Consider the following 25,764-nt stretch of genomic DNA (forward strand, 5'->3'; position numbering starts at 1 on the left):
TTTAGGATGGACTGGTTGGATCTCCTTGTAGACCAAGGGACTCTCAAGCGTCTTCTTCAACACCACAATTCAAAAGCATCAATTCTTCTGCACTCCGCTTTCTTTATAGTCCAACTCTCACATCCATACATGACTACCGGAAAAACCATAGCCTCGACTAGATGGACTTTTGTTGGCAAAGTAATGTCTCTGCTTTTTAATGTGCTGTCTAGGTTGGTCATAACTTTCCTTCCAAGAAGTAAGCGTCTTAATTTCATGGCTGCAATCACCATCTGCAGTGATTTTGGAACCCCCAAAAATAAAGTCAGCCACTGTTTCCCCATCTATTTGCCAGACCAGTGTCATCTAGCCAGTGATGTTTACCAGCAACAGTGGTGGAAACAGAAAAGAAGGAAAAGCTCCTCTGGCTCTTTCTGAAGAGCCTCCCTAAGTGGGGAGCCTGGACAGATCAGGACAGGGGGTATATTGCTCTTAGACACAGCAATGAGAAGGGCTACATGTATCAATGCCAATAGGTTCTATAAGCAGATTACGAAAAAGAAAATTACAAAATGATGCACGTTGTCAATTTTCTCCCCAAAATTTAGTATCTTCCCCGACTCCTCGTCCCACAAAATTAAATGCACTAAGATTTATGTCAATTGTTTTATTTAAAGCCCGAAAGTCCCTTATTTACCCAGGCTGAAATTGTTTATTGTATCCCCTCTAAGTGCCAGACACAAGTTCTTAATATGAAAAAAAAAAAAAAAAAACCCAGAATCTCTAGAAATAAGGGCCAGGACTGTCTACATAAATAGTGGAGCTCGTTGCAAAATGAAAACATGGGGCCCCTTATTCAAGAATTATTAAGAGTTTTAGGACAGTGACAGCAGAGCATTAAACCAAGTATGGTCTTTCTAAGTGGAGAGCCTGTGTAACTGCATGGGCTGCACACCCATGATGTCAGCAAGGGGGTTATAGTTTTCTAAGTACACAGAAGGGGTGTATCTATACATCCAGTTTGCTTTCTTACTAGTTACACACTACTGAAATGCTTGGAATCATTCACTAGCTTGCTTCTCCCTAGTAAAAGCAGCTCTCTGGACTCCATACCCCATTCCAAAGTCAAGAAGACAAAACAAGAGGAGGAGGCAGTTCCAGCCAAAACGCTAACTGCTACTGGGAACAAACATTATAGCATACTAGTGCTCTGCGTCCTGTGAGTTGAACCATCAACAGCAAGTTATGAAACATATTTGTTGACAAGTATGTCATATGGAATTTCTGTTGCTTTTTCCCCCTGCCTTGGCTATTACAAGACTCCAGAGAAGTGCAGAGAAAACTAAAATTAGAGCAGATGGGCCTCCACAGCTTCGCATCTCGAGTTTGGATACATTTCTCAGCTGCTTGCATGATCTGGTGGAGGCAGAGGGCAATGCTTACAGAATTACCAAAGATAATCTGGGGAGTCCAGGGTTCCCAGTAAATTTGATTTTATATCCTCTTCCTAGGAATAAAATCAGGCAGAAATATTCTAAGACTATGTAAAAAAAAAAAAAAAATCTAGCCTGTACATTTTTTTCTATTTTGATCACAAAGCATTCTAAATAATCTCTCTTGTACCAAGTTTGGTAGAAAAAATAAAAGTGCAGGCAGCTAGGCCTTCTCCTTGGCTTCAGTTAGGTTCCCTCATCAATACTGGCTTGATTGGTAAGTGTATAATATAGGCAAGTTGTACATTTTAAAAGATCATAAACAAGGCTACTTAGCTATAAAGTGGTAAAGCATAGTTTCTTGATTTTAAAGCAAAATATAGGCCTTATGATAAATATACTGCACAACCTAGCACAGGGTAGGTACTCCGTATATGTTATGGAACTGTGAAGCCGGAAGTTAGGCATGAGCAACCAGCGGTGGCCTGGCAGAAAAGGATGCAAGCTGATCCCTAAACCCCACCCCAGACACACCCAGGGGAGCTGAGATATGCTACAAAAATAACCACAGGGACTTTTCCAACTCCTGCAGATGCACCCTAGGCGCTGCTGCTGCTGCTAAGTCGCTTCAGTCATGTCCTTGACTCTGTGTGACCCCATAGACGGCAGCCCACCATGCTCCCCTGCCGTCCGTGGGATTCTCCAGGCAAGAACACTGGAGTGGGCTGCCATTTCCTTCTCCAATGCATGAAAGTGAAAAGTGAAAGTGAAGTCACTCAGTCGTGTCCGACTCTTAGCGACCCCATGGACTGCAGCCCATCAGGCTCCTCCGTCCCTGGGATTTTCCAGGCAAGAGTACTGGAGTGGGGTGACATTGTCTTCTCCGACCCTAGGCACAGTGGATACAAATTAACCTCAGGGGCTTCTCCAACTCTGGCACATGCCCCCTTGATGCACAGCTGTGTCCTGAAGTAACCTTAGGCAGCCAGGAGCCCATTAAGTGTTCATAAATATTCTATACATACAGACATCTGATGATAACAGACTGAATTATGGGAAAGACATGCGCAATAGATCCTGTTGTTATGTAACTTGCAACTGCCAATCAAAACTCTCATGTAGATGAATATGTGACAGCCACATCTTGCATGTGCCCAGACATGCCCCCTTCCCTGATTGGCCTTAAGTGTATGCCCATTTGCATTTTGCACAGGGCAGAACCAAGAGGAGAAGATGGAGTAAAAAAGGGAAGCCAAGCAGGATCACGGCCACTCCTTCAGGGTCAACCCACTCTCATGTCTTGGGAGTGTACTATCTGCTGTTTAATAAACTATTTGTCTGCTTGAGCTGTAACCAGTCTGTTGTTTCGAATCCCTGCTTCCATGAGACAGGAGCTAAGAAATCCTGCCTGCTTGAGCTGCAGTCTGTCATTCCAAATCTTTGTTACATTGAGACAAGAACTGAGGAAGGGAAATAAATTGATGTAACAAAACAAATAGAATGGATACTTTGGTACTCATAGAGTCATTCTATAATTAGAATATAGTTGCTCTAAATGGCCAATGACTCAATCACCAAAAAAATACTGATTTAAGTCATTATATCTATAGTTGTATTTTGTAATATATCATTGCATATTGCTTCACTTACCAGATCTCAGCATTCTCATAGAGTCAATGCAAATGGAAGGCAAGTTCAAGAAATGTCTATGTGGTACATTTGCAAAGGGCTTACAGATATTTTTAAATTTATTTCCATGTTTCTGTACAATACATTCTGAAATTAGCAGAGCAAGAATTATTATAGAAGAAAGAGAGGGGCTGGGAAGTGTCTAAAGCCTGGAAATGAGTGGCAGAGCCAGGAAAAGGGTTGTTTCCTGACCATAAACTAACACTATGTGTACGACATTGGACTATCTTTCTACTGCAGGGCTTGCAAAAGGAGATGCAAAGAGAAGGTAAAATGAATCCAAATGGAAGAGAATTAAAAGGAATCAGAAGTTCTTTTAGCATTACTTAAGGCTTCCATATAATCAGAGACTTCCATTATTGTCTGAGGATATCCAGGATCAAACATTGACTGCACTTTTTTTCTGTGGTTAATCAAATTTGGGCACAAGTGCTTGGAGAGGCAGCAAGTCTATTAAAGACAGAGGTAGCAGTCAGTGAATGTCATCAGAGCAGACCTCTGGAAAGCCTGACCAGCAACTAGACATTAGAAACAAGGACATCTCACATCCCAATTAAGTGGCTAGGAACTGTTGAGGGCGGTGTTTGATTCAGCTGGAAATATTCTGTGCTTGGCTTTCTCCAAGAAACCAAAACTGACAATAGTCATTATTATAACTTAAAAAATACCATAATTCCTTCAAGTGTAATGGAGAAGGCAGATAGTGGCTTGGCTTGGATCTCTTTCATCTGCAAGATAGTAGCATGCCCTCAGGAGAGTCTCTTTGCCCACTTACCCGTCAATTTTCTACTTTGAAGAATGGGGGTTGGATTAGACAATCACTGAATCCTTTCTGTTTCTAAAATTTTATTCTAGCTACAAATAAGACATTCTATTCCAATGAAATTCAGAGGCAGAACTCAGGCTAGAAACCCCAGAGGTAGAAATATCATAAATAAAGTTTACGATGTAACTGGCATTGAGTTCTACTAAGTGAAGAAACTGAATAACGTCAGAATAAGTCTAGTCCTTTTACAAACTAGCCTGGATTGATGCACATGGTTGGTCATTTGGGGACTTGCTATACTTTTTTTTTTTTTTTTTAGCAATTCTTTTATCTCTATGTGATTAATCACTATATTTCCTACATCATCTATTCCACACATCACTTTTTTTTTTTTTTTTTTTTGCTCTCTTCACACCAAAGGACACTATTGATGCCCCATTGTCAACATCCTTACTGCCAGTCTTAGACTGTGACTGCTGATATAAAATCTGCCCTCTCCCTCTTTCTCTCAAAATCTCTCTCTCCTCCTTCACTTTCTATTTATCCCTCTCCAATTTTAGGGTTCTCCCTTCTAAAAATAACTGTCTTGGTAATTTTATTCCATTTTATTATTCCGTCCACTCTGCATCCTTTCTCCTGATTCTTCGAGACTTTCTCTGAGTCAAAAAGTTGTTCAACTATTTTCCATTATATCAAAGCTAGACTAAAACTAATATTTACTTCTTTTTCCTGTCATTACCTTTTAACACAAATTTCTCCAAAGTAATCTATTTTTTTTCCTGTTTTCTTACTGCTCATAATGCCCAAATCTCTTTGCAATCTTGTGTCTGACCTGTGAGTGTAGTAAAACCTCATGATCAAATCCAATGATTCAATCATCTGTGAGTTTCACAACTACCTTAAAATCTCCTCATCATTCTCAAATGTGCTCCTATTCCTGTTGTCTTCACGCTCCTTCTCCCCTGTGTCCACTCTGTTTTCAAGTCCAGCTGTGTTTCCCTGCGTGATACCTCTCACACTTAACCTTGTCTCTACTCCTGAATAGCACTTACAGGCCCAGGCCAGGTCCTTACTATCTCTGGACTCTTGGAATAATTTTCAAACTGGAAACCATTTCCAAAACCTCTTTATCACTTACTGCTACCTGATGTAAGTTCAACAAAAGAAAGACATCTCTAGTGATTTGAGTGCTATCTGAAATGGAACAGTTTATCTGAAGTGGCAATTATCCCATAATACAAGGTAACCCAAAAAAAGCGCACACAGGAAGATTAGCAGCAAATTCAGTATCAGTATCATTTTTTGCAACCTCTATGCAAGAATTTTTACCTGATTCTATCCATGCCTTTTAGGGTAGGTTTTGGTATGGCCCAACGGAGAGCATCTTTCTAAAAGTTGTGTTTCTGTACCCCCCACTGCCCCCCACCTTGGTCTGCCTGTAGCCTCCTCTCTCTGAGGTCCTCGCCCTTGATGTCTGGACAGTCCCCCTACTATGTGGACAAGGACCTTCGTCTCTGACTCTGACTCACAGCCTGTGCCTCCCCTGGCCCCCTCCACACATTTTACAAATGTCATCTCATTTAATTCTGACATCTCTATGAGAGATTACTGTTATTACTCCCATTTTACTGATTTCAGAAAAAGTTCAAGGACTGAAGGGACTGGCTAGATAGATGACTTTTAAAGCTAGTTTTAGACATTCCACTTGCCTATTCGTTTGTACATTTGTTGAGGATTACCTCTGTAAAGTGTGACTCTATGTTGTGTGTGTGATAGGAGACAAGTACGACACCAGGCATTAATTCAAATATGAGCTCACAGAGCAGGGAGGGCGGTAGATGCACATCTGAACACAACTAAAGGAGGCAGGACGAAAAGCAGAGCAGCTGAGGGTGATTGGGTATGGCCCTCTGCAGCCTGAGCTTAAAAAATGGTTACATTGCAAATCTCATCCCAGTGGTAGACTGAAAGCATGACATCCTACCCAGATCCATGGAAAGCACAAGACCAAATCTAAGCCTCATGTCAGGAGAATGACTCACAGATTCCTTGAGATAGATTCTTAGGGAAATTTTGTGATTTTTTTCTTTAACCAGATGGTGGGAACCTGGGGGAGATTCTTTGACAGGAAAATAAAGTTGAGCAGTAATGAAGGAAGCTATATTTATCAGCAGTGGAAGAATTAGAGAAAAACTGGAGGGAAGAATCTCAATTTGTTATAATCCAGATGAGATAATCCGGCTTCCTAGGTGGTGCTAGTGGTGAAGAATCTGCCTGCCAATGCAGGAGAATCCCACGGCAAAGGAGCTTGGTGGGCTACAGCCCATGGGGTCGCAAAGAGTCTGACACGACTGAGCTACTTAGCAGCAGCAGATGAGATAACAAAGGAGTGAATCATGGAAGAAATACAATGGAGTGGGGGAAAAGAAACAGATCAAAGTTATATTTCTACAAAACAATTGATGAGACTAGACTCCTTATAGGATATGGGTACCAAGGAAAGTGCAAATAAAATTCAAAACTCAATCCTCAAACTTAAGAAGAGGGAAGTTAAAGTGTAGGAGAGGAGATTTTTTTTAGTGGCATAGACAACATTAATTTAGTTTGAGTTGAGGTGCTGAATACTGTTACCTGGTCATCCTAATGAAAGTATTCAATGCACAATGAAAAATACACTCTTAAAACTGGGCCAAAATCAGAGGTTCAGCATTGGAGGTCATTTACATCCTTACACCACTCCTACTATTCCTCGTAGAACAGCACCATCAGAAAGTCCTGGGAGCTTTTGAAAATGAACAATCTCAGGCTCTTCCTCCGGTCTATGGAATCAGAACCTGCATTTTAACAATATCTTCCACATAACTGAATATGTCAATGCTGTATATTGTCACCCTGCTTATTTAACTTATATGCAGAGTACCTCATGCGAAATGCTGGACTGGATAAAGCACAAGCTAGAATCAAGATAGCCGGGAGAAGTATCAATAACTTCATATATGAAGATGAAACCACTCTTAGTGAAGAACTGAAGAGCCTCTTTATGAAAGTGAAAGAGGAGAGTGAAAAAGTTGGCTTAAAACTCAGTATTCAAAAGACTAAGATCATGGCATCTGGTCCCATGAGTTCATGGCAAATAGGTGGGAAAACAATGGAAACAATGACAGACTTTATTTTGGGGGGGCTCCAAAATCACTGCAGATAGTGACTGCAGCCATGAAATTAAAAGATGCTTGCTCCTTGGAAGAAAAGCTATGACCAACCTAGACAGCATATTAAAAAGCAAGAGATATAACTTTGCCGACAAAGGTCATATAGTCAAAGCTGTGGTTTTCCCAGTGGTCACGTATGGATGTGAGAGTTGCACTATAAAGAAAGTTGAGCACCGAAGAATTGATGCTTTTGAACTGTGGTGTTGGAGAAGACTCTTGAGAGTCCCTTGGACTGCAAGGAGATCCAACTAGTCCATCCTAAAGGAGATGAGTCCTGAATATTCATTGCAAGGACTGATGCTGAAGCTGAAACTCCAATACTTTGGCCACCTGATGTGAAGAACCAACTCATTGGAAAAGACCCTGAAGCTGGGAAAGATTGAAGGTGGGAGGAGAAGGGGACGACACAGGATGAGGTGGTTGGATGGCACCACTGACTCGATGGAATGAGTTTGAGCAAGCTCTGGGAGTTGGTGACAGGGAAGGGACAGGGAAGCCTGGAGTGCTGCCATCCATGGGGTGGCAGAGTTGGACACGACTGAGTGACTAAACTGAACTAAACCACATGATTTGCAAGTATATCAAAGTTTGAGTATCACTGTTCTATATAGACATGATAATTAAAGACATGGCTTACAGCTGAGATAAGGAGGATATATAGGTGAGATATCCAAGGATAGATCTCTAATCCGTATTTGAGAACCAGGAAAACAAGTAAGCAAATGAGAAGAGAAAGGGTGTAAGAGTAAAATCTAAATAAAATTTCAAAGGAAGAAAGCGTTCAATAATGGGAGGATGGCCAAAAATTCCACAGAGAGATTTAAAAGAATAAGAACTGATAAAAATATCTGGGATCTAGCAATTAATTGATCACTGATGATCGCCGAGAGAAGTTTCAGTGGAACAGAAAGAGGGTGGGAGCCAGTGAAAAGGAATAAAGACTGTAAATGTGGTCAGGAAATCAAGAATAGGAGAGCACATTAATCTAAGAAATTCTGGAATTAAGAAGAGAGACTGAAAAGTAGCCTGGAAGCTATAACAGGGTCAACAGAAAATATGTTGTTTGGGGGTAGGGAAATCTTTTGCATGTTTGTAAGCAAGAGGCAAGGCACAAATATCAGTGAAGAGGAAAATGCAGAAGAGCAAAGAACATGGAAGGAACAGAATGATGAGCACAGTCTGAAGGCAGAAACTTGCTCCTTGGTAAAAACAGAAGAGATATAAAGCTAAATCTAGGATGAAGAAAAAGTGAGCCAATGGCAGACTGCCTAAATTTTCTTCAGTATTACAGAAACCAGGATGGACTGGGACATGAAAAGAGTCAGAGTCAGTAGCCAAGATGCTATTCCCAGGATTCAGGGTAAGGTGCCTAGACTGATATTGTTGACATGGAAATAGAAATGGAAAAGTAGAAGATAAAGATACTAATGTGGGTACTTCTCAAAGGCAAAACCAGTGTAACTCAGGGCCTCAATACCTATAGGAAATGAAGAATTTTAAAATTTATGAAGTATCATATTAGGGAGAGTGAAAAAATTATGATACTTCAGAAAATAAAAAGACAAGGGAATTGATATTTCACGAGAAAAGTACGAATTCAATTTTGTCCTATGTTTGAAGTAATAGTAAGGCATAGAAGTGAAAATGCTGAGATTTCACTATTTATTCAGTCAGTATATATTTACCGAAGGCCTAATATGCACCTGAGGCTGGCTTGGGTGCTGGGAAAGCAATGATAGTTATGATACCTATGGTCACAGTCCTCACTGAGCTTAAAATTTACATGGCAAGATGGATGGGCAATGAGGCACAGGGCTCAATCAAGTGAGAATTCTTAGACCTCAAAAATATTCACTTAACAACTTGGGATAAGGAAAAAAGAGGCAAGAGTCAGCTCTGAACCAGCCAACAAGGAGGACCCTCATTCTACATTCAGAGCAAGAAAGTACAACGTGAAAGCGTTAGAAAATGTGAAAATGATTTCTAAAAAATCGTAAAGCTTTAACAAATTGGCAAAGGAGTGAGAACTAAGGCAATCTTAAACACTTTAACAAGCTGGAAACATGGGAAGGAAAGAATATGCTATTGATGGTGAAATAAATTGTGGTTTTAACTTCTCATCTGGGCCAATTGGAAAGCTTTCTTTTGACCTCAGATATATTAAGGACAAATGTGTGCATTCTTCCTTTCAAAGCCCATTAAGAATAAAACATGTAAATTAAGCATATCTACTCTCCAATGAATGTAAACTCAGAAAAGGCTCTAAAAATATGGGAGCCCCAAATGGACCCTATGGGAATAGGAGTGGATACATACCACCAAGAATAAAGTGACATCGCATTAATATTTCCAAGCTTAAAACAAATAAAACAAAAAACAGGGATTTTCTCATTGGAAACTCACTATAGTAGAGCTTTGATATGTAAAGTAAAAAATCAAAGTATAATAAAAAAAATTTTTCCAACAAATTATTTGCCCTTGCATAGGATAAATGAAGTGACACAAATCAATGTGAAATGATTGTTTCTAAAAACTCAGAAACTTTACACATGATGCCAAATATTAGAGTTAGTGGATTAAAATGACACCAGTTGATGTTCCTATAGCAAGCTGAGGGAATTCAGGTTCCAATGACTTTGTCAAAATACACTCTTGAAGGAAAACTTGACCTGTCTTAATCTGATTTTCAAGAAGGAATCATTCCCTATAGCTATTATTGCTTATTTTAACCTACTGGATTAGTCTAAAGTCTTAAAAAAAAAAAATCTACATAATCATATGAGGGTGGATTTCTCCAAATCTGCTTCTAATTACACTAGCTGAGTTGTTCTGGTGGATTTATTTGGGTGTTTATAATATGTATTGTAATTCCAGAGCTTTTAAATAAGGACTATTATTTTTTCTCAAATAGTTACAAAGACTTTAAAATGTCAAGTCTTTATCAACTGTTCTAACTCGGGAGAAAGGAGGCATGGGTAAATAAAATTCACAAGTACTCCAAATGCTTCTTTTTGTCATTAGATTTAATTCTTTGCTCTTAATTCTTAGTCATGTCCTAACAATTTCCTATTTCTGTCAAGGATACTTCGATCCTCCCACTCAGGTTTGAAAGCTGGCAAACATCTTGACATGTCATTACTGAATCTTTTATGAAACTTCATTCTAGGCAGAAATATTTATTTTAAATATTGTGATTTGACGGGCATGACTCCACCTATTTGATGAAAAGACCAGAGCCAGGGTGCCTGGATGAGGAAATGAGAGGGTGAGGTGCACACGTGGTCTGAATAGCTTGGGGCCTTCAAGTCAACTACTTTGGATAAAAATTCTAGCTCCATCGGGTATCTGTTCCTCTGTCTTCTCCATATTTATTATAGACTTTTGCTGTCATACCATGACAACATGTGCCAATTAGAATAAATCATCAGATAAGTTGTTTTGTGGAGGGGTCAGGAGAACCAAGTGAAATTGAAGACGGGGAGGCTTGAGGACAGGGAGGAAATCATATCAAATCCTGTTCTAGGAATTGGCAATTTACTGAACCTTATGGATTTATCAAGCAAGTTGAGTAACCGTTAAAATCAGCTATGTTTTGTTACAAGAGTATCAAATCTTGCTTCCTGCTTCCTTTCTTCTTGCCCAATCCTCCCCTCCCTTCTTTTTTTCCTTCTTTCTTAACAAGAGACTAAAAAAAGGAAAAGGAAAAAGAAACTGATCCACAGATGTTTGTTTTCTCAGCATTAGCACCCTGTACCAACTCATTAGAAACCAAAGTTACCTCAAGAAAGTAAGTTCTTTTAGGAGTCCATTTCCAAATAAAGTTAAGTTTCGGGTTTAGCAGTGGGTAAAATAAGGAATATTTCAGATTCTTTGAAACAGTTCAAAATTATTTTTTAAAAACTTTAGCTCTGGCATTATCTTCTACATGCTTTTTTCAAAGAACTTCTTCCTTCAGAACTATGGGCATGTGAAAGAAAATTTCTTTCTTTCTTAGTTTAGATTTCCTAATCAAAGTCATATGAATGGTAGTTTTGAGAACTTAAACATTTTAAAACTCTTTATTTTCTGTCCAATTTAGACAAATAAAAAGAAGTAAAGCAATACAAAAAAATAGACATTTGGCCAAAAAGTATATTAAAAAGTTTTCAATATATTTAGTACAAGGGAAAAATACATATTAAAATAATAATGAGATATAACTACACTAGGATACCTAAATTGAAAAATGTTGATGACATGAAATGCTGGTGAGGATGTGGAGCAACCAGAACTGTCATACACTGCCTGTGGGAATTTAAACGGAAAATTAGGCCAAAAAAAAAAAACATCTTCCCTGTGACATAGCAATTCTACTTTTAGGTATTTATCTAGTGTTAGTAGTGTAATGTTAGTCACTTAGTCATGTCCAACTCTTTGTGATCCCCTGGGTTGTAGCCCACCAGCCTCCTCTGTCCATGGGATTCTCCAGGCAAGCATACTGGAGTGGGTTGCCACTTCCTTCTCCAGAGATATTTATCTAAGATAAATTAAAAGGCATGTCTACAAGAATCTTATACAAAAATGTTTATAAAATTTATCTTCAAAATAACCAAAAACAAGACACAATTCAGGTGTCTACCAGCAAGAAAAATGGATCAAAAAATTCTGAAATACTCATATCATGGAATAATACTCAGAAATAAAAAAGGAATGAACTATTCATGAACTTACAATATCATGAATGAATCTCAAAAAACATGCTGAATAAATAAGATATACACAGAAAGAGAAGAACTTATGATTTTGTTTACATGGAATTTTAGAGCAGATCAACTCTCTAATACTTTCTAGGGTGATGAAAGAAAATTTTTTAATGGATTGTACAGTACATGGTTACATACTTTTTCTGTAACTGACTAAACTATACACGTAAGATCTGTGCATTTTACTGGGTTTAAATTATATTTTCATAATGAAGTCTTTTATTTCAGAGAAGGGATGAAACAAATTTTAAAAATCTTAAAGTCACTTTGAGTATTTAAAATAAAATACCTGTTAAAATAAATGTTCCTTTTGGTTGAAGTTTGAAAATTTTGATTGTCAGATGCAAAATTTTGAATTTTGAAGCTACTGTAGTGAATATTTATGACAAGTGAATATCACCTTATACCCAATTTAGAATCATGGTTCAGCATTTAGTACAGTGCCCAATACATAGACAATGCCAACTCTATGTGTTGAATGGATAAATGGCAGTGATTTAAAAATAAACTTGGGTTTTTCTTATTTTGTTCTACCAAAGAAGATGGTGGCTTCATTTCCAAAGGTGCTTTTCCTTGACCTGCATTTCTCCATGTGTCCCTCTCCCCAATTTTCTAAGCCAGTGATCACTAAACTTAGGTGGGGACCAGAATCTACTGGAGGGCTTGTTAAAACACAAATTACTTGCCCCACCCTTGAAGTTTCTGATTCAGTAAGTCTGGGTATCTGAGAATTTCCATTTTTGATAAGTTCCCAAATGATGCTGGTGCTGATACTGCTTGGTTTAGGGACCAAAGTGAGAGACCTAGTGTTTTTAGCACTTTATCAATTGGCAGACCAAAGATCCATCTTTTTCAAACCAAGGATCGAGTGTTGCAACTTTTTTTTTTTTTTTTCCAGTGGGTTTGTCATACATTGATATGGATCAGCCATGGATTTACATGTATTCCCAATCCCGATCCCCCCTCCCACCTCCCTCTCCACCCGATTCCTCTGGGTCTTCCCAGTGCACCAGGCCCGAGCACTTGTCTCATGCATCCCACCTGGGCTGGTGATCTGTTTCACCATAGATAGTATACATGCTGTTCTTTTGAAATATCCCACCCTCACATTCTCCCACAGAGTTCAAAAGTCTGTTCTGTATTTCTGTGTCTCTTTTTCTGTTTTGCATATAGGGTTATCGTTATCACCTTTCTAAATTCCATATATATGTGTTAGTATGCTGTAATGTTCTTTATCTTTCTGGCTTACTTCACTCTGTATAATGGGCTCCAGCTTCATCCATCTCATTAGGACTGGTTCAAATGAATTCTTTTTAATGGCTGAGTAATATTCCATGGTGTATATGTACCACAGCTTCCTTATCCATTCATCTGCTGATGGGCATCTAGGTTGCTTCCATGTCCTGGCTATTATAAACAGTGCTGCGATGAACATTGGGGTGCACGTGTCTCTTTCAGATCTGGTTTCCTCAGTGTGTATGCCCAGAAGTGGGATTGCTGGGTCATATGGCAGTTCTATTTCCAGTTTTTTAAGAAATCTCCACACTGTTTTCCATAGCGGCTGTCCTAGTTTGCATTCCCACCAACAGTGTAAGAGGGTTCCCTTTTCTCCACACCCTCTCCAGCATTTATTGCTTGTAGACTTTTGGATAGCAGCCATCCTGACTGGCGTGTAATGGTACCTCATTGTGGTTTTGATTTGCATTTCTCTGATAATGAGTGATGTTGAGCATCTTTTCATGTGTTTGTTAGCCATCTGTATGTCTTCTTTGGAGAAATGTCTGTTTAGTTCTCTGGCCCATTTTTTGATTGGGTCATTTATTTTTCTGGAATTGAGCTGCAGGAGTTGCTTGTATATTTTTGAGGTTAATCCTTTGTCTGTTTCTTCATTTGCTATTATTTTCTCCCAATCTGAGGGCTGTCTTTTCACCTTGCTTATAGTTTCCTTTGTAGTGCAAAAGCTTTTAAGTTTCATTAGGTCCCATTTGTTTAGTTTTGCTTTTATTTCCAATATTCTGGGAGGTGGGTCATAGAGGATCTTGCTGTGATTTATGTCGGAGAGTGTTTTGCCTATGTTCTCCTCTAGGAGTTTTATAGTTTCTGGTCTTACATTTAGATCTTTAATCCATTTTGAGTTTATTTTTGTGTATGGTGTTAGAAGGATTCTTTAATATCCGCAAATCAATCAATGTAATACACCACATTAACAAATTGAAAGATAAAAACCATATGATTATCTCAATAGATGCAGAGAAAGCCTTTGACAAAATTCAACACTCATTTATGATTAAAACTCTCCAAAAAGCAGGAATAGAAGGAACATACCTCAACATAATAAAAGCTATATATGACAAACCCACAGCAAGCATCACCCTCAATGGTGAAAAATTGAAGGCATTTCCCCTGAAATCAGGAACAAGACAAGGGTGCCCACTCTCACCACTACTATTCAACATAGTGTTGGAAGTTCTGGCCACAGCAATCAGAGCAGAAAAAGAAGTGTTGCAACTTTTAACAGTCTCTCCTAATTGCTTTCAACCTTATCCTCTGAGTTTTTATTACACTTATTACTGATAACCCCACTTACTATTTGGCTTATTTTTCCTTCTGTTTTTTTTCTTTGGAAAGAAAAAAATATGTGTATGTGTTTTCTATTCAGGTAGATGGTAATTTCTGAAGGGTAGGGGCTCTGATGAGTGTGTCTTCATTTTCCTCAAACCTAGAACAAACTCTCCAGCAAATAGCTGATCTGCAGACACTGATGCCCCTGATACTTACACATCCTTCTAAAGCATGTGCAGACGCTGTTGAGAGCAAGTGTCAATTTTCAGATGAAAAATAAAATTTTCCATAATGGTGAATTACCTGTCATTGGGACACTGACTTGGCAATGTCCAATCATGGTGAGGGTTAATGAGGAAGCCCCAGGACAGGAAGACTGAGCTTGGTGACAGAGTGCCAACCACCAGCTGGAGAGGTTTGCGAGATCGTTTTTTACCTACAAAGGGAACAGACAGGTTAACTCTTGTAGCATTTAGCATATTTTCATGATTTGGGTAAAATATACAAAGACAATTTAGTAAGATGATGAAGAATGTGAAAGCATTAAGTTCCTTTTCTTTTTATATACTGCACAAATATTAATAATGCTTTGCCCATGAATTTAAGCAAGAATCAAATGAAATACCCTTTTGAGATTTACATGTATGTGTCTATGCATATAAACTATATCCATTCCTAGTTTTTATTTTCTTGTGGGCCAAGGATGAACATGGAGGTCTTGGCTATTATCAGTGAAATAAACACACACACACATACACATATAGGTATGTATACACTTATTTTTCTTTTACAGACAAGATAAAATGTATGCTTATTTTTTCCCTGAAACTGTGAATTAGTTTCACACTTAGAAACATCTAAGAAAACTTACCATCTAGGTTGAAGGCTATATTCTTTTTTTTTTTTTTTTTTTAACTATTTGGAAGTGTAAAATCTCTTGTCAGAGCATTTCAATGACCTGTCTCTCTTTTTCTTTTACAGTAAGTATTGAAACAGAAAAGGTGCACGCATTCTTAATATTGCTGGAAGAGTAGGAATAATATAGGAAGCAGTTATTCTGACAAGACTAATTGGATTTGGGCAATGCCAAGTGTGATTCTGATAAATCACTCTAGATTCTTTTCAAGTATATGTGAGGGGTATATATTTGCTTTTTCAAAAATATTTGAAATGTTAGGAACAGGAGGACAGTGAAAAGGAGGAGTGCCTGTTACTTCTGTTAGGTTTGAGTTGTATTCATGGTTATTCTGGCAGAAAAGCCCTCTGAGACCAGAATATACATGATCTAGTGGTGGTCAGTTTCTTCACTGTGACATAGATGCATTTTTTTAAAGATATCTTAAATAATTTTCAAGGATGTTTATTATTTAGTTGGTTGCAAACATGCAATTATACTTCTCTATAAATTTTTCCAGTTTACCTGTAATAGTACCTTATCTAACTATGATTCAAAGGGTTCAGGTCTGGCCCCCAAAGAGGGCAGGTTAGAATCTGAGATAATGTGATTCTGATAAGCTGTCTTTTCTATCCCTGAGTTGATTTTCACTCATATAATATAATTGTCTCATTTTATAGATGAAAAATAAGGCCTAGAGTAATTTCAAGGTTGTCCAAGGTCACAATGAGAGCACAGTTAAGACTCAAATCCAGGTCTCCTGAATCGTAATCTAGTTTTCTAGTTTTCTTTTTATTACATCACTAGTTTAGTTCACAATGTAGGAAGGGAATGCCGTTTAGAAAAACTACATTTTTCTTTCCTCAAGGAGTCTAGAGTTTATATGACTAAATTCACTGTTTAGATCTTCAATTTTAATTATTTAATCATTTTTAAATTATGTGGCAGATACAAATATAAAATGAATGGAAGCTAATCCATTACTCATTACATCACTCTTCAATGCAGATTACAAAAACAAAAATTATATCCATTGTCTGAAAGGAAAGGTGGGGTATTATAGCCTGATCAGGATGAAACTATTTCCTGAGTTGGTCATCACATAGTGAAAAATAATCTAAAGAGCCCACAAATGAAGTTATAAACTGCTATTAAGGTATAATCACTCTCTTGACTTTTCTTACTCATTTTTGCATATTTGTTTTATGACCATATTCAGAAAACGTTCAGTGAATATGAAGCCAGAATCCCATAGAACCACACTCATGCTTCCCGACTTTTTGTTAAATATTTTGAAATAGAGTCTTCAAATACTGGAATACTTTTCTTTGCAAGTGTATGGAAAGCTTCTTGGACAATGATCACTAGTAAGTTTTAAGTACTGATTGAAATCTCCTTTGTGCTTTGGGATATTATAAGAGGTCAAGTAAAAGGGTCTGTAGTTCTCAAAATAATTAACCATTTATTGCTTCTCTTAAAAAAAAAAAAAAAAGAAGAAGAAGAAACCAACAGAAGCTTCAAGGGGAGAGGATTGCAGCAATCGGTTTTTGGTGACCAGGCTTGGCTGATCCACTGAGGATACAGAATACATAGCTGCCAAGGGCCCATTTGCTCAGTATCTGCACCTTCCCCCAACACGTCTTATCCCTTTGAGAAAGATCCTTCTTTCTGTGTGGCATCCCGTGTACCGTAAAAGGCAAATATGATTAGGGAATAATTATTTTGAGAACAGTTCACATTAGAACATGAAAAAGAAAAGCACCATGATCAACTCTATCTATAGACTAGGAAGATGTGACCTAAGATATTAAAAGCATATTCACAGCTTTGTTAGTCCTTCCTAATAGCAAGGGCTTGCTTATTTGATCTGAGAAGAAATTTTAGCAGTGAAATTGGGACATCTTCCTTAGTCATATAGAAATATTTCTGCTTTTTTATACACATGGTATCTAGTTGCCTGTTTTACATCTCCCTAGCGCTGGGAAGATGGGTGTCACACTGCTGTTTTATGAAAGAAATCTTGTTTTCTGTGTCTGACTAAATACAAGTGGTTTGGAGGCATAAATAAAATCCAAGTCCCAACTCATTTAACACACATGTAAATGAGTTATGCTTTTGAAATGTCAAGTTTCCTTCAAAAGTTTAGATTTCACATTTTGGCCTAAAAATCTGAAAGACACAAGAGCAGGCTTTAGTTCACACATTGCAACAGAGAGGGAGCCAACAGAAGCTAAATTCTAAATAAGCGCTTCCTCTGGGCCAAGTCTGTCCTCTGTAGCCGTGAACTCATCTCATCCTCGCCCAGATCCTACCATGCAGCAGGACAAAGGCGTAGAGAGGTTCAAGAATTTGCCTCAACCCCCTGCTGTTTGTATGTGGTGGGGTGGATAAGACCCAAGGAGCCTCTCCCAACCAGGCTACACTACTTCCCAAGCAGGGTTTTCTGTTTTCAGCAGACTGCTGGGCATCGTACATCTTCTAACCTACCTTCCTGAGGCATCCCCAAGGCGCGTGGTCTCCATGAGTGGAAAAGAGATGAAAAGGCATGGTTTAAAGTTAACAATAATAATGAATCAACAAAAATACCTGAGCATGACTTCTTTTGACTGGGGGGAGGAGCGGGCCGTACGACGATCAGATATTTAGGCTCGGCATCTGGAAATGGTAACATTATTTATCAGTAAGATTCTTTGTGAACAAGCAGCCTTCATGACAGCACACCCATTCCTGACTCAATGTTCCCCAGTCTTAGTCACTGTAACCACAGAACCGGCGGGTGAGAGCGCTCAGGCATTCGGAAAGTTCATACTTCCTGTGATAGTTCAGGCCATTAAGTTTTTAAAGTGAAAATTAAATCCAGATTTTCAAAACCTCATGGACAGGAACGGGGGAGAAGTCTTAAAAGAATCATGCTAGGGACACAGATTTCATTGCACATTTTTGATAGTCCTTTTCTCTGTAAAGATATATATATATTTTTAATCAGATCATGTCTCATCTGTAATCCTACTCCTTACAGAGGATCAGAATGGTGCTTCAAAATCAGAGAAGGAAAATCATACTTGAACAGGACACATGAGTCTCAACTGTTGAAGGATCTGAAACTGCTCATTTCCTGGGTATCTGAATATTCTCCATAATATCCTATTTTTTTAATCCTGTTTGCATAATTTTTCAACCTGTTATCACATCCAATCATTTTCATGAAAAATTTTAAAACAAAGTCACAATTTAAGTTGGTGCAATTTCCACATAAATATATTGATGGAAAATAGAGAATCTCTTTAAAATATTTAGGTTTTGTTGCAGGAAATTTGTGGGCTGGTATCTTGATAAGTTTAGGTTACACGGGTGTATTTGTTGAAATGTATTGAACAGTAACAAAAGGGTCCTACCAGATAGTACAGGGAACTATATTCAATATCCTATGATAAACCATAATGGAAAAGAATATGAAAAAGAATATACATGTATAACTGAAAAAGAATATATATGAATATATATGTATATGTAGGTCACTTTGCTATACAGCAGAAATTAAACACAACTGTGAATCAACTGCATTTGAACAATTTTTTTTTAAACACTGAAAAATGTGGACAGTAAAAAAAATTTAAAAATTTAGGTTTGAGGTAAAATGATATTTAGACAATAAATAAGTGCTAACTCAATCAAGGGCTGAAAATTTATCAAATAATTTTTTAAATTAATGTTTCCAAGATGAATGGTTGGTTTATCCAGTGTATACATAAGCCAAATACACTTCAGGCATTGAAAAAACAGCATTTTATAAGCAGCTCTATTGGATTAATTGATTGATTGATGGGTATTATCTACAATAGTTCTTCAGTAACTTTGGATCCTGGAACTCATTCTACACTGAACTTCATCTGGATGCTATCGTCAATCACAGTTCACTCCTGCTTGCTCAGACAGAGCTCACATCTTGGTTTGTTTTCATTCAAATATCTCCTCTCCATGTGTTTGGAACAGAGGCCTTCTCTGCCCAAGGCTTTACAGGGCTGACCTCATTTTCAGCCAGAGACAACCTGGCATTCAATCACGTTCAATAACTCAAGCCTTTGTCTTTTTCCTGGACACCTCACACGGCTCCATTTGCTATAACCTGCTGCGGTAATTACCACTGCAAATAGGTTAACCAGATAACCTCTTGAACTGACCTCAGAGTTTTGCTCATTGATCACATTGGTGCCTAAAGACTGCAACACAGATAAACGAGCATTCACAGATGAAGCAGGGTTTCAGAGTCTCATGTGTTTCAAAGAATAGCTTGCTTAGTGGAACTTATATAAAGAAAGCTCAACCTAAGTCAAGGTTTCTAGTAGGAATGTAATAACCATTTCCTAATTTTTATTTGTGACATACAACAATGTAAGTGGTCTTCCCAGGCCCACTAGTGGTAAAGAACCCACCTGCCAATGCAGGAGACATAAGAGATGGGGGTTTGATCCCTGGGTCAGGAAGATCCCCTGGAGGAGGGCATGGCAACCTACTCCAGTATTCTTGCCTGGAGAAACCCATGAACAGAGGAGCCTGGCGGGCTATGGTCCATGGTGCACAATATGAGTATTAAGAAACTACTGAGTATTGAGTACTTTCTATGTGCTGTTATATTCATAATTTAATCACTCCTCATTTGTAATCATGCTAACTATTAGCATTGCCATGCTAATTGGCAATGCTAACTGAACAAGTACCATTCTCATCCCAGTTTGTAGATGAGGTCACTGGGGCTGGGTCAGCCTCATGGGCAACATGTACAGTCACATAGGGAACCAAGCTCAGAAGGGTCCCATGCTTGGTTTAATATCCTGCTTTCACCCTCTTAAAATCCTTAGTACTTTTATCTTTGAATTCATCTTTTGTAAGTTGTCCAATGGGATAATGGAGCATGAGCAGGGACGACAGAAACAATAACACCTGTCTGCACTTCTTTCTATCCACATAGAGCATTCTAGGTGACCATTAGCATTCCAAAGGGCCCATGACATGTGGGAGTTCATTGAAAGTCAAAGGCCAAATAAGGTGAGCGTATTACATCTACGACTCAGTAAGGGACTGTGGAAGGGACACTCACATCCTTGTGAGGCTACACTGTCCATCTGAACCAGAACTTGCTTCAAGTGCAGAAAGAAGGAAACAACATTTTAAAAAACAAAAATGACCAAAGAATCCTATCATGTGCTCACTTATTCATGTTCCTTCCCTGTATTAACCAGCCACTGACAATGAAAGTTAGAACACAGAGGGAAAGAGAAAGCTAGAGAAACCTCTGCTTCCTCTTCTTCTCAGTTCTTCACTCAGCAGTAAGTGGAAGGCAGAGAGTATTAGTAAAATGTGCATGTATCAAAAGTTGAGCTCTGTGCCTCTCCACTAGTGTGGCAAGAATAAAGTACACATGCATGTAGGAACTGCAAAATACATACTGTGTTGCTTCAGTGATTCTGCTTAGGAGCTAAAGGTTCTCACATGCATGCATGCTAGGTCACGTCAGTCGTGTCTGACTCTTTGCGACTCCATGGACTATAGTCTGCCAGGTGCCTCTGTCCATGGGATTCTCCAGGCAAGAATATTGGAGTGGGTTGCCATGCCCTCCTCCAGGGCACCTTCCTGACCCAGGACTTGAACTTGGGTCTCTTATGACTTTTGCATTGGCAGACAGGTTCCTTACCACTAACGCCACCTGGGAAGCCTAAATGCTCTTATATCTGCCTTTAAAACTAGCTTTGCATTATTTAAAGAAAGGCTAATAATTTAAACTCTTAATTTTTCTTGATTTAAATGACCTGCAGTAGCAAATAAAATAGCACCATAACAAGTGGAGAGAGAAACTGTGGAAGGAAGGAAAAAAACTTTATATTTTAGTACCTTTAATGATATTTTTTTCTGACTTTTGAACCATGGACCCTGTGTTTTTATTTTGTACTTGGCCCTGCAAATTATGTAGCTCCCTTGATCTTGTCCACAAAATGTCCTTTTAATAAGTCTCTGAACTCACTTCTAGGGGAAAAAAGCTAAATCCCATTTTTCTTAAATTGTTCTCAATGTGGCAGAGTCTGTTACAGTTAGCCTTTAATTTCCTTCCTTGATACATGTTAATTCAACTATGCCTTGGTCGTTTTAAAAAAAGACCTGAAATACTAGAAAAACAACATGCAGAGAAGCCATACGGTTACATGAGCAATTTAAAAGTGATTTTGGTTATGATCACAGTCGTTCTGCACACAGCATAGCCTGTCACAGCCAATTACAAATTGGAACAGATGTTGGGACTTGGGTGCATAGGCTGGCTCTCGCTGCTCGTAAGAAACTTCCAAATCCATGTATTTCAGCAGTCTTTGCACTCAGTTGGGAACACAGACATGGAAAAACAGAACAACTGGAAAACAAGATTTCTATTTCTGTTCTGTCCTATGAAGTTCTTTATGGATCTGCAGCAGTCTGGAAATACATACTCTGTACCCTGATCAGAAATGCTGGCAACACATGCCCCAAATCAACTACTTCCTTATTTAGAGAATACACATTATTAAGAAATTTTAATTTGTATAGAATGCAGTTAACTTGACAAACTTCCCATTCCTGATGATTTTTAAGCCTATACCATGCTGCAGACTAATTAAACCTAATTTGCTTCATATTTTGAATGCCTTGTGGTAGAGGATAAGGACAGCTTCCTGTTTAAGGAAATCTATTATTGAAATCTTTTATAAAGTCCTAGATTTTTTGGTAATGCAAATACCCCTTTCATAATCACTCTACTTAAAACATCCTAATTCTCACATGTTTATTTAGGGATATCTGCACTGCAAGCCACACTGCTTTAGAATGCTGTTGTAGTGACTTTTTGCCTGCCATGCAAGTTTCCACAAAAGAAACATAAAATAAACCAGAATGATCCTAAAGGTAACAGACCTGAACAAAATAGTGTATTTACCCCTGCCTTTTTTTTGGGGGGGGGGGTAAACAATTCAGTTTTGTGACAAACTAAATTTTTGAGCATAACAGCATGGACCTTGGCGCCTGCAATCAAATCCTGCTCAGCTAGTTGCTAGCACAAGGAAAAATATTTAACATCAGTGCACCCAGTTCATCATGTGCAAAATGGGAAAAATCATAATACCTGGGCTCATAGGGTTTTTAATTATGTTTATGCACACAAAGTCCTAATTTAATGTTAGCTATTATGATGATGGTGGGCTTTCCAGGTGGCTCAGTGGCAAAGAATCTGCCTGCCAATGCAAGAGACACAGGTTCGACCCCTGGTCTGGGACGATCCCCTGGAGAAGGAAATGGCAACCACTCCAGTATTCTTGCCTGGAAAATTCCATGGTCAGAGAAGCCTGGCGTGCTATAGTCGATGGGGTCACAAAAGAGTCAGACACGACTTAGCGACTAAACAAAAACAAATCATGATGATGATTTCTTAAAAGGTGAATTTTGTGTCCAAAGAGTCCTGAGAACATATTTTAAAAGGAAGAAGTTCAAACCTAATTTTTTAAAACCAGTAAAAAATTTAAAATGCAAAAATTTCACAAAAAATAAAACTACACACTATCCTGGCAAAGATTCTCTTGCTCGATCAGACTCTAATCAGGCTCTTGTGAGCTCTTGCTCTACTAGGCTCTGACTTTTGGGCTTCTATGTTCATTTCTACATTGTCCGATTTGAGCAGGAATCCTGAAAAGGTGTAGCCAGAATGCCCCATTTTCCATGGTTGATCACACTTGGTATCCAAATTCCTCATCCTCCACCATCTTACAGATGATAGCTGGTCACCCTGGCCTCCCTTCATCAAGAACCCTGGTAGGTCAATTGAGCCAGAATCCTTCCTGACTGCTCATGTTTCCTTCGATTAACTTTCCATCCATTTCCTCCCACTCTGCTTAGTAGCTAGAATGTGTACATGCTAAGTTACTTCACTTGTGTCTGACTCTTTGTGATCCCATAGACTGTAGCCCGCCAGGTTCCCTCTGTCCCTGGGATTTTTCAGGCCATAATACTGGAGTGAATTGCCATGCCCTCCTCCAGGGGATCTTCCTGGCCCAGGGATCGAATCCAGGTCTCTTTACATCTCCTTCATTGGCAGGCAGGTTCTTTACCACTAGTCCCACCTGGGAAGCTCCGTAGTTAGAATTCCTACGCTGCCCTTGTTATATCTGGCGTTAAGTCCAACCTCTCCCCCTCACTACAAGACTCCACTGCGGTGGTCCCTACACCTATCATGAGGGCCCCCTCCCCTGTCAATAAAGTCTTCCTTAACATCTTTAACAAGCGTCACTGAATAGTTTTTCTTTAACAATACTTGCTCACAAATATCAATGCAAAAAAATCCTATAAAATATGTTGACAAGCTGAAGCTGGCAGCATAGAATACAATAATACATTACAGCCAAGTGTAGTTTATTCCAGGACTGTAATATAAAGAGAAAAAAAGCATCAATTTCCACAACTGTTGAAAACACATCTGACAAAATTTGACATCAATTCTTGATTAATATGGATTCAATGGAATACCTCTTCAATATGATAAATTATAATAAAATATCTGAACCACATTTTTTAAAAATACACAGGACCCTAAACATACATTTCTGTTGATTAACTCTCCTGAACCTTATCAGAACATTCAACCCTCATTATTGTCCCTTTTATTACAAAATATTTTTAAGTATTGCACCATGATTTTATTTTTATAACCTGCTTCAGTATTTTTACTGAGTACCTGAGACATGGATTAGTAAGTAAACAAAGAATGATGTAACCAACTATATTTCATGTTCTTTTACTCCAGTGATGCAGGAATATACAAAATGAGTCAGTGGATTAGAAGGATTACTGGCATATTTACACCTAAAACCAACCTTACGAGAATTGTGAGTTAGAACAAACTTGCCCATGAAGACCCCAGACACAAACTTCTATGTCTATGTCTCGCTTCAAGCTGTCTTTAGGGAATATGCTTGTCCTCATCTTATTTTCGTTTGTTCTTAGAGAGGATCACAAAGCAACTATTTACAACTTAGCATGAGTGAATCCATATTAACACAGTACCCCCACTCATGACCTGTTCTGTTTTAATTACATAAAAGACACATGTATGTCCTCTACTAAATATACACAGGGCGTCAACAACCAGTGGGGGGAATCTTTCAGCCCAGTGCCCTTCCTAACTCCTTTCCTCTGTCCCCGAAATCATAAGGCACAGAGAGCCACCTTCTCTCTAAGCTAGTGGCAGCTGGCTGGCAAGCCTCCTGTGAGCGTCCTGATCCGTGGAGGGCAAGCAAGCTTTACTTTGGCAGGAGAGGACCAGGTCCCTGCTGCTGTCACTACTGTGCCTTAAAGATCTGGGCCCCTTTGGACCCACTCAGGGAAGGTAGACATCATCTCAGGCATTCTTCAAGGCCCAGAGAGAAGTTTCAAGATCAAAATGAATTCCCAACTCTGAGGCTGTTAGAGACAGTCCATAAATACCTTTTGTCAGTAACTAAATTTTTTGATTCGCAAATCGAAGAAAGGCAGGTTGTTTCTAATGGGATTTGGAGGTGTGAAAAGAACACTAAGGCTTAATCCTCATCTCATCCCCAGAGATGGGGAGAGACAACTTCCCCTGCACCCCCAGTGGAGGCTGAAATCTTCTCTTGCTCCCCTGAGGGAGATGGAGTCTTAGGAATGCTTCTGCATGGAGAATGAGACCCTTGAGCTGCTGCCCTGGAAACCCACCAAGGAGTATCCGAGGCACCGAGCCAGAGGCCTGTTCCCAGAGGGGTCTGCTCGGAGCAGCTGTGCCTGCCCATGTGGGGGTTTTGCCTAGCAGACGCCTGATATGTCAGTGGGAGAGCAGCCCCAGCAGGACTTCCTACAGGCGAGGTGGCCAGGAACGGAATGAAGCCACGTGGCATGTGAACGATAGATGGGCCACCAGAGATGTACCCTCTCCTTGAGATTCTGAAAACTGTGGGGGCAGCAGTAGAGTCCTGAGGAAAATAGATTCCATTTCTTCCTAATCTAGCAAGTGGGAGTTGACTGGTTTAAATTTGATCTGGAGACGTAACATCAACATAGTCGTGTCTGAACCCCAAATGGCAATTTGACCATATTCAATATGCAACAGTTTTTGCAGGCATATTAAAAGTTCAGAACACCATATTTCATTCGTTCTAAGACATAATCCTCTCCTCCACTCCTCTGCTTTGAAAATCTCTCAAATGCATTTTCCAGTCAGTGGCATGGGACATTGACCAGGAACAGTTGGGTCCTTGCAGTCACTGCCTGACACATTCCAGGAAAGTCAAGAAAGTGACAGCTTCCAAAATGGCAAAGAGGGTCAGTAATTCATAAGGAAAGTCAGGGGAGCAGTGATCACAAAACACAGTCTTATCACTATTGATGCTGGCATGCAGTCGTGTAGTGGAAAAACAAGGCTACAGATAACTCTTGAGTTGAAGGGTGAGGCGAAGAGTTGGAC

At 39.0% G+C, this 25,764-nt stretch overlaps 1 protein-coding gene across 46 annotated transcripts in view; it reads right to left on the reverse strand.

The window, feature by feature from the left end:
* LOC122687350 (ABI family member 3 binding protein) overlaps positions 1–25,764 on the reverse strand; it is a 277,123-nt gene that overhangs the window by 162,065 nt on the left and 89,294 nt on the right. For all 46 annotated transcript variants that reach the window (XM_043892758.1, XM_043892771.1, XM_043892776.1 and 43 more), the window contains exons 3-4: positions 17,862–17,930; positions 14,684–14,816 (exon numbers count right to left, since the gene is read on the reverse strand). In XM_043892758.1, coding sequence (XP_043748693.1) covers positions 14,684–14,816; positions 17,862–17,930 — 202 coding nt within the window. The remainder of the gene's footprint in view (positions 1–14,683; positions 14,817–17,861; positions 17,931–25,764) is intronic.

This window comes from Cervus elaphus, chromosome 31 (genome assembly GCF_910594005.1).
Source record: "Cervus elaphus chromosome 31, mCerEla1.1, whole genome shotgun sequence".
NCBI classification, from domain to species: Eukaryota; Metazoa; Chordata; class Mammalia; order Artiodactyla; family Cervidae; genus Cervus; species Cervus elaphus.